Here is a 14,554-nt window from a genome sequence, read left to right on the forward strand (position 1 = left end):
CATCTCTCCCTCTCTCTCTCCCCCCCCCTCCCTCTCTCAACCTAGTAATATTTTCAGCCATCGAGAATTCAGCAGGCTTCCTTCTGCTGGCCCCCAGTGTCAGGACAGGGCTGGAGCTCTGGGAGGGAACGGTTGCCAAGGTCCATCTTTTTAATGGAAGCACTGCTAAACTTGTGACACAGACCTTGCCCTGAATCCCACAGTTCAGCTTCTGTTTCAAACTCAGACAGAGAAAATAGGAGCAAGAAAGGGCCATTTGAGTCTGCTCAGCCATTCGTGATCACCCAACCCAGTCTCCTCTTCCCGCTTTCTCCCCATGCCCTTTGATTCCTCCACCCCAAGAAATACATCCGACTCCTTCTTGAAAGCATTTGATGTCTTGGCCTCAGTGTCTGAGAGTTCCACCCCTCTCTGGGTGACAGTGAAGACTAGAATTTGAACAGTGATCACTACAATACTCCTCCTGGACTGATTGAGACCCTTGTGCAAGTGTTAGGTTTACCTCCAGGAACGGGAGAGCTTTTCAGTGTTGGAGTGAAAAGCCACATTCTGACTCGAGCTCTGAATGTTGGTGCTTAGCTATTGCCAGTTCCTTCTCCAGATACCCCCACTGTTGCTCTCCAGCTCTCTCTCAGGCCCTGTTCGCTCATGATTAGAGACTCCTTAGCTGTAGGTGGGAACTGGACATGGAGGTGGAAGGCTGGTGTGTGCAGGGAACAAGGGACAATGAATGGTTTGCGTATGTGCTCCCCAAGCCGTCTCCCTCACACACTCATTTTAACACTTAACTCAACCTCAGAGTGAAAATTGGAGGAGGGCAACCAGCGAGTTACAGGGGAAGGATGGGATCTCAAAAGCACAACGGAGACAGTGCTCAGTTCTCAGGTTCTGTTGGTGTCCGTGATCGTTCGGAGTAAGCTGTGCGGCAGGCACAAAGACAATGGCGCACCGTTGAAGGGCCAGTCCTGGGGACTGTGAAAACTGCACCCCATTCCTGGCTCAGAGCTCATGATGGGCTCACGCCCTGGGCTCGATTCCAGCCTCGGGAAGTACCAGCCTGTGTGGAGTTTGTACATTCTCCCCATGTCAGTGTGAGTTTCCTCTGGGTGTTCCAGTTTCCTCCCACAATCCAAAGATGTGCAGGTCAGGTGAATTGGCCATGGGTAATTTGCCCATAGTGTTCAGGGATGTGTAGGTTAGGTGCATTAATCAGGAGTAAATGTAGAGCAATAGGGTAGGGGAATGGGGCTCGGTGGGTTACTCTTCAGAGAGTCGGTGTGGGCGTGTTGGGCCGAATGGCCTGTTTCCACACTATAGGGATTGTACCATTCTATGATAGACTGCCCATGTCACAAACCACAGGCTGGGAAGCTCTGTGTGAAATGCTCCGTGAGACCCAGTTTCTGGTGGGCAGTTGTGAAAAACTCGATCCTTGGACTGTTTGAGTTTGACTCATTGACCTGGTGAGCTCAGGGAAGATCCCATGGAGAATGAGAACTCGTGCAGTAAGCTGGTCCTGTCATCATGGGGACCCGTGTGTGCTGTATCCTAACCACTGAGATGTTGGTTGTTGCAAACTGACCTGAGGAAGCGATCTTGTGTTGCACAGCTCGTTAACAAAGACCAGTTGTCCTGGCAACAGGAACAAGGTGTAAAAGACCACCATGACTGACAAACCTCAAGCAGATTTACCCAGCCACCCAACACCTGGAGGAAGAACATCTCATCTTCCGCCTCGGGATACTCCAACCACATGGCATCAATGTGGATTTCACTAGTTTCCTCATTTCCCCTCCCCCTCCACCTTATCCCAGATCCAACCCTCCAACTCAGCACTGCCCTCTTGAACTGTCCCACCTATCCATCTTCCTTCCCACCTATCCAGTCCTCCCTTCTCTCCGACCTATCACCATCACCGCCCCACCTCCATCTACCTATCGCACTCTCAGCTATTTTCTCCCCAGCCCCATACCCCCTCCCATGTATCTCTCAGCCCCCGTGGGCCTCCCAACATTCCTGATGAAGACATTGATGCTCCTGCTCCTCGGATACTGCCTGACTTGCTGTGCTTTTCCAGCACCACACTCTCAACTCTAATCGCCAGCATCTGCAGTCCTCCCTTTCTCCCAGATTTACCCCCCCAGTCAGGGTAGGATTTTCCTGTGGGTTTCCCGGCTTCCGAAACTTGGCCTATAGTGAGCATTAGTAAGCTGAACTGCAGCTGTCACATGTGAGTGGGTAGCCTGCTCCCTCCTCTGGGTAAATGGCTTTGAGCAGAGAGAGAGCTTAGATTAGATTCCTTACAATGTGGAAACAGGCCCTTCAGCCCAACAAGTCCACACTGACCCTCCAAAGAGTAACTCACGCAGATCCATTTTCCTCTGACTAATACACCTAACACTATGGGCAATTTAGCGTGGCCAATTCACCTGGTCTGCACATCTTTGGACTGTGGAAGGAAACCGGAGCAAATCCACACAGACACGGGGAGAATGTGCAAACTCCACACAGACAGTTATCCAAGGCTGCAATTGAACCTGAGTCTCTGGTGCTGTGAGGCAGCAGTGATAACCACAGAGCCACTGAGTGTGAGAGAGAGAGACTTAGGATTACCTGACAACTGAAAATTCCTCTCCCTCACCTTCCCCCACCCCACCCACCCCTGCCCCTATTAGTGGCTGAACATACAGTATTTTGCCTCTGATTGCGAACGATGGTTCCTTCAAAGGTGACAGTGAGGAAGGCTAGTGAAGGAGGTGACAATAGTCTAACTACCAATGTTGAGAAAGGACAGAGTATTTTATAAGGCAAAGTGAGGGCTGCAGATGCTGGAAATCAGAGTCTAGATCAGAGTGGTGCTGGAAAAGCACAACAGGTCAGGCAGCATCCGAGGGAGCAGGAGCATTGACATTTTGGGCAAAAGCCCTTCATCAGGAATCACACCACTCTAATCAAGAGTATTTTATGATGCCAGTAATTGAGATGTGGGGGGCAAAGAAGATTACCTGACAGAGTCACAACGTTCCTATATCCCGTGATAAACTAGTCATTGGCTGGTTGACCCAATGAAAGCAGCAACAACAGTTTGCAATGATACAGCTCCTTCACTGTCATTAAACATGCCAATGCAATTCACAAAAGCATCATCTGCAAAATTTGACATCGAGTCATGTGAGGACAGATGAGTAAGCGAAAGCTTGATCACAGAGCTAGGTTCTAAAGCGCGGTTTAAGGAAGGAAGGTGAGAGAGAGAGAGATGAAAGAGGCAAGTGGTCTAAGGAGGGAGTTGTACAACTTGGGAGCCAGGCACCTGAAGGCAAAGCCACCAGGGGTGGAGGGATTATTCTCTGAGATGTACAAGAGGGTCGTAGGGCTGGAGGGGGTTACAGAGATAAGGAGGGTGTCTTTACAGGAGAATTTTTTAAAAACAGAGTTAAGAATATTAAAGATGTCTTTAAAAAGCAGATAATCTGACAGAATGGTCTTGCCATCAAAGGACAGAAGAAGTAATCAGTGAGCTGGAGGCAAGTGAGGATGGTTTTCTCATCTGTTAATAGGAGCTGTGGCTCTCAGATTGCTTTCCATGCCTTGTCTTGACAGAATAGAGTGATTGCTTTTCAGGTGTGAGACTGCAGGGCAGTCTGTTAGAAAATTGAAAGAATTTGGCTTGTTACAGGAACTCGACTGATTGGTGTTTGGATTCTGAACCGTGGGCGCTTTTCGTAATGTGTCAGAAAGCCGATGGAGCTTTTATTGGAAGGAGAAGGTGGCTGACTGTGACTTAAACACCTTCAGTTAAGCTGGGAGACAAACTCAATGATTTATTTAGCCCAAGGCCGCCACTTTCTGACACCCACTGGAGTCCAATAGAGAGGGGCTTCCCCAATTACACACTGCTAATTCAGATAAAAATCACACAACACCAGGTTATAGTCCAACAGGTTTAATTGGACGCACACTAGGTTTTGGAGCGACGCTCCTTCATCAGGTGATTGTCAGGTGAAGGAGCGTCGCTGCGAAAGCTAGTGTGCTTCCAATTAAACCTGTTGGACTATAACCTGGTGTTGTGTGATTTTTAACTTTGTACACCCCAGTCCAACACCGGCATCTCCGAATCATGCTCATTCAGGGCATCAATAGCAAGCTGCTCCTGCACTTCCCTCCCCCACCCAACTGCCTTACCTCCTGGGAGCACTAACCTATTGTTGGCATCAATTCTCTAAGTCCCTGCAAAGATAACAAGTCTACGTTATGTTTCTATGTCTCTTGTCTCACTCTGGGGATGTGTCCAACTCCTGCTGAGATGTATCCTGGGCAGAGAAAAAAAATATACATGGATCACTCCAATCTTGAGTTATTAATGTCCCTATCTGTTTCTGAGTCTGTTGGAGTTTATCTCCAATAAAGGGGGCTCAGTAGTTAGCACTGCTGCCTCACAGCACCAGGGTCCCAGGTTCAATTCCAGCCTCGGGCGACTGTCTGTGTGGAGTTTGCACGTTCTCCCCGTGTCTGGGTGGATTTCCTCCGGGTGCTCTGGTTTCCTCCCACAGTCCAAAGATGTGCAGGTCAGGTGAATTAGCCATGCTAACTTGCCCATTGCGTTAGATGCATTCATCAGGGATAAATGTAGGGAAATGGCTCTGGGTGGGTTACTCTTCAGAGGGTCGGTATGGATTTGTTGGGCCGAAGGGCCTGTTTACACACTCTATGGTGTTTAACCTACCAGTTACTATGAGGTGGGAGGGATGGGTTTGTGAAAGTAAATTGTTGAAACTCTTCTTATCATTTTATTATGATGTGGAGGTGACTGGTCAGGTGAAGGACCATCATTCCAAAAGCTTGTGGAACTATAACCTGGTATTGGATGATTTCTGACCATATCTTTTTATTGTCAGACTTGCATCACCAAGCAATGTCCCCAAAATGCAGAGCACCCAAAAATGGTTGGTGATAGCCAGATAATGAATGGAGCACTTTCATAAATGCAAGGAATTATGGGTATTCCAGCTGCCATTGTTGATTGATCAACCCATCAGTCAGGAACTTGGGGAAGTGAATGATTGGGGGCAGGAGGCCATGTAACCTCCTAGATAGGTGACAGAAGCTTGATTTAAAGCAAAACATCTGAGAGAAGGAAACCTAGGGAGGGAATTCCAGAGTTGAGGATCTGGATATCCGAATTCACTGTTGCCCTGAGTGAAGCTATGGGAATTTGGCTAGGGGTGTGGCTGCATTTAAAAAAAAATCAGAATGGAAGAAACACTGAGATCATCAAGGGATTATGATAACGGAAAGTGCTGAAGAAACTCAGTAGATCTGGCATCGTCAGTGAAACAGGGTTAAGGTTTTGAGTTCGATATAACTCTTCAGCAGAATTGAAAAAGGGTCACTATGGACAGAGGGGGAGGAGAAGGAAGTGGAATGGGTGATGTCAAAGACCAAATGGTTGCTAATGGTAGTGAAGGGATAATAGAGTTGTGCAAAGAGTGGAAATGAGGGTAGGAAGAGGAGAGAAATGGTTCATCTGTTAAAGCTTGTCTGACTCCAGGATGTTACAATGAGAGGAAAGAGAAGCGTGGATGACTCTAAAAGAAGGATGAAAATTCTAATAATGGAGGAGCCCTCATGGATGAAAGAGCTCAGGGTATTGGCAATGCATTTATAATTAACAGTTGGCCAAACGATTGCATCCCACATTACCGAATAAAGTAAAATTTGGAAATGTTTCATTATTTTAACAAGCTGTAATGTGTATTAAATAATCACAATTGATTTTTTTAAAAACTCTCTTTTCTGAACAACAGGGAGCTCTCGGTGTTCCTGGCCTACCTGGGTACCCAGGAAGAAAAGGTCCAAAGGTGAGTTAAGGGGGGTTAAAGTTCAAAGTTCAAGGTTCGTCACATCAACATCCTGAGTTAACTTGTGAGAATAGGATGTAGAAAAATGGTATTAATTTGTTTCCCTCATTTTTTAGGAGGTTTAGAGAAAGGTCACAGTTCATCTTGAATTCAAAAATTCTGCGAATGTTGACCTAAAATGTTTAGTTCACTTCATTCTCAGGATGTGTGCCTCACCGATAAGGTCAGCATTTTTTGCCCATTTGAATAATAAACTGCAGTCTTTAATGGCAACCATTGGTGTATCAGATCATTGTAAATCCACATCTGCCCTTTGGCCTGCATGTGACTCCAGACCCATGGCAGTGTGGCCCAACAAAATATTGAGTTATCAAGAAGGTAGCTCATCCTGACCTTCTCAAGGGCAGTTAGGGATAGCAGGCAGGAATTGGTCACTCGGAGAGCAGGCAAAGTAGGAGAGAGATTTGCAACTAAGACAAATGTAGGGATGTGAAGATGAGATCAAAGGGAATACATTTGGGATCCTCCAGCAAAGGGCTAGCACAGGTATGATGGGATGCTTGGCCTCCTCCATGCACACCATCAATAAAAGCTGCAAGGTTTGCTGTGAACACATAATCTTCCCTTTTCTGTACCTCCAGTTATAGTAATGATGGGGAAGGAAGGTTTAATTGTGACATTCAGTCCAATGTTCAACTTTTTATTTTGGTGGAATTTATGTTTCTAAGAAATGTCCTTCCTTCCTTGCCAGGGTTCCACAGGATTCGCAGGACCTCCGGGTCTGAGTGGAGAGAAAGGCAGAAGGGTAAGTGTGTCTCTGTCCATCATTGTCTGTCTATTCTCCTCAGAACATGGCTCCTGTATGTCCTGGAAATGAGGAATTCTACAGTCCTTACCCAGCTGGGGCTGTATACGGTTTCAAGCCCACAGCTAATGTACATGATTCCAGCTGAGCCGGTCACTCAGCTGTTTAGAAAGTTGCTAACCACCGTTGACACACAGAGCAATAGAGTGGTGCAGTGTGTTAAACAGCAGATTAAAGATTGGATAGATAGAATCCAGCTTCCAGTCAAAGTTTCAATCTAACTCCCACATCACAAAACTCCCACACACTTGTTCCCATGTTTATACACCCACATCCCACTCACTTATCCCTGAATGAACATACAACTATCATCTGTTCTCTCACTTGGTCTCCAGCATCCCTGCCATAGAATTGTACAGTGCATAAGAGACCCTTTGGCCCATCCAGTCTGTACTGACAAAAATATACAGTCAGACCTTACTGTATGGTAATGAAGTACAGTTGTATTGAACAGAAAATGCAGTGATTGTAACCTGCAGACTGTTCTTGGACAGTTGTTTGGCAATAAAATCTTTTCAGTAATACCTGTACCAACTAATAATCCTTGTTGTTGCAACAGAGCAGGTCCTCTGGATTGTTGAAGCACAGCTATCTTCTGACCCAGATCGATCTGCCAATCCCAATGTAATAACGAAGCCTTTCTTTCAATTGCCTAATAGGGTAGAGCCGGGCCGCCTGGAGTCCGTGGACAGCGAGGACCCACTGTGAGTGTTCCTCTTCGTTACAAAAAAAATGAACTGTTTTATCAACGAAGAAATTCTGGAAGATTTCAGAATGCTATTTCATGAGTATTCCATGTCTGTGTTCTCATTCTCTCATTCTCTTCTTCTCTACCTTCCTCAATCTCCCTCTGATTCTCTCTCTCTCTCTCTCTTTCCCTTGTCTCTCTGTCTTTCCCACCTCCTTTCTCTGTACTTCCTTAATTTCACTAATGCTATCTCCATCTCTTTTATTTATTTCCTCTCCCCCATTGCCTCTCACTCTTGCTTCATCCTCTCTCTCGCCCTTTCTCATTTTTTATATATATCCCTGTCATAACTTATTTATTATTACACTTCATAAAATATTACTGGGAGGCTTGAGCTTCCCACCCAACTGAGCACTTTCCAATCAGTGAGGTACTTGGGGAAGTTTAGGCACAGCAGTAGATTTCTGCACAGCAAGATCCCACACCTAGCAAATGATGAGAAAATCTATTTTAAGACATTGTGAGATGAAAATTGGCCTGCACGTCCCCTACTTATCTTTAAACTAGTGCCATGGAATCCTTTGTATTGAACTAATGGAGGCAGAAGGGTCCTGAGTCTAACATCTGATCTGAAAGATGTATCTGTGATAGTGCAGCACACTCTCAGTACTATGCAGGGCATACTCAAATCTCAAGAGTAGGACTTGAACTCTCAAAGTGTTCACTTGAAGCTGCCCACTGAGACATTGTCCAAGCTCCACCCATTGTGAAAACCGAGGGAGTGATTCTTTTGAATGGGCATGGAGCTAGATTGAGTTGAAATGTTAAGGTCACCACCCAGAGGTGCTCAAATGGGTCACCTGGGGGCCGGTAGCACCTCACTATTCCTGGGAGAGGGGGAGGAAATGGGATTCATCAGAAAGGAAGCTGAGAAAAGTTGATGTGAAGTATAATTTCTGCTTTGTATCATTAGGGTGAGCGAGGTGAGAGAGGGCACAGAGGATCCCCTGGCAAGTCTGGCCCAAAGGTAAGCTGTCACAATGAGCCTGCATATCTGTTGAACAAAGTGGGCACTAAAATATATCTTTGCATCTGTTTACATCAAAGTGAAGAGCAGTAACAATGGATAAAGCATCCCACTTGATTGGCAGCACAATCCACAAATGTCCATTCCCTCCACCATTGACGCTCAGTAGCAGCAGTGCGTACCATCTACAAGATGCACTGCAGAAACTCATCAAAGAACCTCAGACTGCACCTTCCAAACCCAAGCCCACTTCCATCTAGAAGAACGAGGGCAGCAGATACATGGGAACACCACCCCCTGCAAGTTCCCCTCCAAGCCACTCGCCATCCTGACTTGGAAACATATCGCTGTTTCTTCAGTGTCACTAGGTCAAAATCCAGGAATTCCCTCCTAAAGGGAATTGTGGGTCATCCTGTGGCACAGCAGCAGTTCAAGAAGGCAGCTCACCCCCACCTTCTCAAGGAGCAACTAAAGATGGACAATAAATGCTGGGCCCAGCCAGTGACACCCACATCCCGTGAGTTTTTTGTCCACCACTGTAAAAAGGATCCTGTTTTGGATGGAGCCACCCTTTGTGATAGCAGTGTCTAAGTTGGCAAAATGCAATGTAACAGGACTTGACCAGCCAACATCCAGTTGGACATTGATGTAACAGAGACTGCCCCAGTTGTTGAGTTCCACCTTTGGAGTTTTTCCATTTCACCCATTTCTCAGAAGCATGGTTTCAAAATCCATGCTTGGCACAAAGGGCATCATTGGCAAGGAGGGCATTTATTGCCTATCCCGAAAATCCCATGAACCACTGAGCTCCAGGTGGTGTGGGCACTTGTTTGGAGGGATTTTGACAGTGAGGGAATTACTAAATGGTGCCACCTCAGGATGGTGTGCGTGGCTTGGATGGGAACTGGCAGCTGGTAGTGCTCCCAAGTACTTGTAAACATAGAAACAAGGAATAGGAGGAGGCCATTCGGCCCTTTTTATCCATCTTGCTTGTAGAGGTTGCATGCTCAGAAATTACTGTTGAAGGAGCATGTTGGAATCTGTGTGAAATTAATAATGGCTGCCTCATGTGGAATATTGTTGAGCTACAACAATAATTGCAGAGGGCATTGATTTACCTCTTGTTCAGCATTGTTATAGAGTAATAGAGACCTGCAACACCAACCATAATGATGTAGGTTACATGGTTAATGAAAATGGGACAAGTTATGTTTTCACGATGTAAATGCGTGCTAGTTAATGAAGTCTTTCATTAAGATTATTTTGCTGAAATAAGGCATACCTTGTCCAAGCTCTACTCTCATCTGGACAATTCTCAAGAATGGCAATGTCAGGGGAACCCACCATTTATACATGACATTCTCTGGTTTATTTCTCAGGGCAATGACTTGATCAATCAGATTCAACCTGCCTTGTTTAAATTTTAAACAAAGGTCAGCAGTCAACTGCCAGTTATCATTAACTGGTGCCTCAACCACCCAAAGTCCACTTGCCAACCAGTCTCCTTTCACACAGTATAAATTTTGTTTACTCTTCATGTGGGTATTCCTGCAAAATATCAATGCAAGAGGAAAGCCTTTGACAATGTGTCTCTTTTCACAAGTACTCTGGTTCTGCTCTCCCAAAAAGCTGTAAGGTTATTTCATAAATGTTAGTGTTTGGGAATGAAGTTCAGGAGACCACTGTTTGTCCTGATGATGTGATGGGCCTGGCAATGGGAAGGGAGTGGGCTGTTTTTGGGGGAGGGGGGAGGGGGAGAGGGAGTGTGGTACACATTTGCAGTTTCCTAACCTTGTGGAAATGTGGCACCGAGGGTCCCTGGTTTTAATGCCAGAAGCTGATTGTCCACTTCACATGTGATCACAAGACAGGTTGGCCACATTTTTGAGACTGAGCCCATGGTAGTCTGAAGCCGGCTGTTTAAACTGGCCGAGAAATGGCGGAGCACAACTCTTTCTCTTCTCTCCTCCCCTTGTTGAAATCCCTATTTCTTGGACTTGACCCTTCCCCAAAGTGATACTGACCTGGACTTGGTGCCAACCTGGGGTTGGGGGTGTGAAGGACCTATTTTTCCTGTCGATGTTAAGCCCTGGCACATTTCTCAGGGCAGTGACACAATTAATTGGATGGCACGGTGGCTCGGTGGTTAGCACTGCTGCCTCACAGCACCAGGGTCCCCGGTTCGATTCCAGCCTCTGGGTGACTGTCCGTGTGGAGTTTGCACATTCGCCCCATGTCTGCGTGGGTTTCCTCCAACAGTCCAAAGATGTGCAGACCAGGTGAATTGACCATGTTAAATTGCCCATAGTGTTAGGTGCATTATGGGTCTGGGTGGGTTACTCTTCGGAGGGTCGGTGTGGACTGGTTGGGTCAAAGGGCCTGTTTCCACACTGTGGGGAATCTAATCTAATCGACGTCTACCTTTGCTGCTAATGACCTCTTTTGCTCTTCTGCAGGGAAATGCTGGCAACGATGGCCCACAAGGCGCCCCAGGGGAGAAGGTAAGACTTTGACTGTCAAGGCATGCCCCTTGGAATTTGTTGGGATCCTGTACATGGCTCTGGATTCCATATTATAAAAAAGGTCATGGAGGGATTGGAGATGACTTGTACTGAGAGATCATAATTATCAGAGAAAATAACGAGGTTGGGGCTCTTTACTCTGAGAAATAGAAGTCATGGAGCGTGCTACTGTTTGATGCCTTTAAAATTAAGTAAGAGTTTGGCTGTAGAGACGATTCTAATTGGTGTGGTGACTAGGGTTAGGAGCCATCAATATGCAATTGTTGTCTGTAAGAATGTAGGAGGAGCAGGGCGGTGATAGGAATACAAGGCTTACTTTCCTGAGCGTAATTGAATAAATTGACAAATTTTGAGGGAAATCAAGAAAGCCGCACGCAGAAGAAAGGGATAGATGGTTATGTTATTGGGATGAAATGATGAGGATAGGGAGGAGGGCTCAGGTAAAGTGTAAATATTGGTATGCACTGGTCGGGATGGGTTCCCTGTTTCTGTAACTTCTGCCGAACTCTAACTACTCTTCCTGAAGTGGGTTTTACAGGCACACACATCTCTCCCACTACAAAGCAGCAAGTCGGCACTTTGCGACTGTGGAAGTGTTTATTAGCCTTCTCCCCCAGTGCAGTGTGGTCAGTCAGATTAGATAGGGCACTTGGAAACAAATGTTATCCTCAGGAAAGCTGATTGGTGAAAGGAGCTCCTGCACCCAACCTTTACTCAGTCTAACATCTATTTGTGGATTGAGACATTGCAGCGTGAAATTCCTAACCCAACCACATCTGAGTCTGAATATTTATTTATAGGTACAAGTAAAGACACCATAGTCTTACCAGACCCCAGGCTGACTCTCTCATTAGAGGGAGAGAGTTAACTGGTGATGGTTTAACCAGTGGGTCGCCAGTTCAAGTGAAACCCTATTTCATGCATGTATAATTAAACATAACACATCAGCAATTAAAACACATGTAATAGAATGTACTCAGTCAGAATTGGTCGATCAGACAATATTCATGGCTCCCTCATTTGCAATTCCCAAGGTTAGTTTACCACTTTTAAAAAGTATTCTATAAATTTATATCCCCTTGTACAATGTCCCATGTAATGATGACATAGAGGGTTTGGATGTAAGCATTTAGAGATGGTTCCTTAATACTTCTCAGCCAGTTAGACTGACCATGATTGAAATCACAGTAAGTAATCTAAATCCTTTCAAGTATGGAAGCAGGCCATTTGGCCTATCGAGCCCACACTGACCCTCCATAGAGCTTCCCATCCAGACGGCTCCTCTCTACCCTATGCACATAACCCTGCTTTTCCCATGGCTAATCCACCTAACCTGGACACTATGGACAACTTAGCATGAGCTGCTTATGTTAAGTCACTTTTAACTATTAACAAGAGATTGCCATTTAGTTTGAGTTACCCTGAGGGGCTAACAATGATTCAGGTACAAATGATTGAATGTCAGTTTCTCGTACAAACTCTTTGGTGAAGAACAATAGATAGCATTATATGCAATTGGTTAGAGGCATAAGAATATAAATGAGGTTAAACTTGTACTGGAGAGTTGCGTCTGTTCAGAAGATAAGTATTTTCCCTGGTTTGTGACCAGCTTCAACCCGCCTACAGTTCAGGCCTTCAGAATAAATACACAGAGCCACTTTCTCAGGCTCAGCCTCTCCTCTGTTTAACTTGGCAGAAGCTCTGAGAGTATACTGGGAGAACGAAAGCCAAGGATGCCCCCCCCTCGAGGTCAGAGGAGTCCTTCTTCTGTGGACTTTGGCAGTTTGTTTGCATCCCCAGCAGGCCGCTGTTACACTAGCTCAGACTCACTGATGTGAGACGGACCTCAGAAAAGGAACCCACCTTCCCTTCCTCATGGCTTCACGCTGCGGTCAAGAATGACGTGGAGTCGGGAGGGGTGGGGGCCGGTGTCTGAGCAGAGCGTGTGACAGCCACGAAGAATCATGAGCTGGGGACACCCATGAAGCAGACGGTAGGGGAGGATGGAACAGGTCGTGGGAGGTACAAGGAGAGTTGCCTGACTTTGGAGAAATAATTCAGGAGGAGTCAGCCTGCTTTTGTCTCTTCGCTGAGCTGGGTATCCGATTACAACACAGATCTGGCCTGGCAACCATTGTGAAGAAAAAGTCAGAAATGGTGAACAAAAGAGACATTTCCATAAAGTCCTCACCCCAAACCAATAGAAATAATCCATACAGGGTTTAAAGTTAGGTCAATAGAAAGGAAAGATTTGTTGTTGAATGAGTGGATTCCATTTAAATTTATTTTAGCTCAACAGCAGCATCAAGAATCTGACTTGGCTCTTTGCTGCAAAATAGCAGAGTGAGTTGGTCAGCATGTCCTGTTACTCAAGTTCTGAGACACCTTGTATTTTCCAGGGTTCTGCATGTACAAAGTCAGGTGTGTATACTATGCACAGATACTATCATGTGGGACTTTGTCATACAGTTACAAAATATAATATGAGTTGTAATGAAAGAGATCTTTTCATCTGATTTAAGAGTGTAAGACAAGGGCTGTAGTCTCAGGATAATGAACCAATCATTTACAACTGAGATGAAATGGAGCTTTTTGGCTCAAAAGATCGTAAATCCATGAAACTCTCTACCCGAGAGGCTTATTTGTGAGCACATTCAAGGTTGAGGTCAATAGATTTTGGCAGCCTAAGGAAATCAAGGGATGGGTTGGGATGGGATGACAAATTTGAGTTATAGTAGAAGTTGAGTTAAGGTAAATGGGTGATCTGATCAAAGTCTTCAAGACATCGACAGGAAAAGACAAGTTATATAAAGATAAACTATTTCCACTGGTTGGGGACTCTACAATAGGGGCATAGTCTGAGAATTAGGGCCAGACCATTCAGCAGAGATGTTTGGAAGCAATTCCACTCACAAAGGGTGGGAGAGGTTTGGAACTCTCTTCCAGCAGTGGATGCTGGATCAGTTATTAGTTTTAAACCTGAGACGAATATATTTTTGTTAAGCCAAAGTATGAAAGGTAGAAATTGGAAGTTGGGCCACAGATCAGCAATGACCACATTGAATGGTGGAACAGGTTCAAGGGGGCTAATGGTCTACTCCTGTTCCTATATTTCTATAAGATTAGCCATGAGGAATCTCCACTATGATTCCTCATTATGTTTCATGTGCACTGCCACTATGTAAGTATAAGAAATTAGATTTTAAAAGTGTCAACTGTATCTGCATGTAGTCAATTCATCCATAACATGGTAGTAGCATTCTCGCGCGTTCCTGTGTTACAAGAAAATAACCAACACATGCTTTAAATCTTTACATTTTAGAAACAGTATCCCCAAATTCATCAATTGCGTTATTACAAATTAACATGAATGAAATGTGTGTTATCACAGAACAACCTGTATTGTAAATGGTCTAATTTACTTGGATTTTGTTCAGCATTTTCCCAAAGCTCATAGTTTGAGTTGACACTATTCAATTTTTAAAGTTTTAAAAAAGTATTCTACAAATCTATTCACCCACATACAATGGCCCATGTAGGGTTTGAGCGTGAGCATTTAGAGATGGTCCCTGAGTACTTTCCACCAGCTAGAGA

The 14,554-nt window shown here is 45.2% G+C and overlaps 1 protein-coding gene across 1 annotated transcript in view; it reads left to right on the top strand.

Annotated features, from left to right (window-relative positions):
- LOC122552376 (collagen alpha-1(V) chain-like) overlaps positions 1–14,554 on the top strand; it is a 290,918-nt gene that overhangs the window by 193,032 nt on the left and 83,332 nt on the right. Inside the window, exons 31-35 of the mRNA XM_043695125.1 lie at positions 5,805–5,858; positions 6,610–6,663; positions 7,383–7,427; positions 8,385–8,438; positions 10,895–10,939. Of these exons, the coding sequence (XP_043551060.1) occupies positions 5,805–5,858; positions 6,610–6,663; positions 7,383–7,427; positions 8,385–8,438; positions 10,895–10,939 (252 nt within the window). The remainder of the gene's footprint in view (positions 1–5,804; positions 5,859–6,609; positions 6,664–7,382; positions 7,428–8,384; positions 8,439–10,894; positions 10,940–14,554) is intronic.

This window comes from Chiloscyllium plagiosum, chromosome 8 (genome assembly GCF_004010195.1).
Source record: "Chiloscyllium plagiosum isolate BGI_BamShark_2017 chromosome 8, ASM401019v2, whole genome shotgun sequence".
Classification (NCBI taxonomy): domain Eukaryota; kingdom Metazoa; phylum Chordata; class Chondrichthyes; order Orectolobiformes; family Hemiscylliidae; genus Chiloscyllium; species Chiloscyllium plagiosum.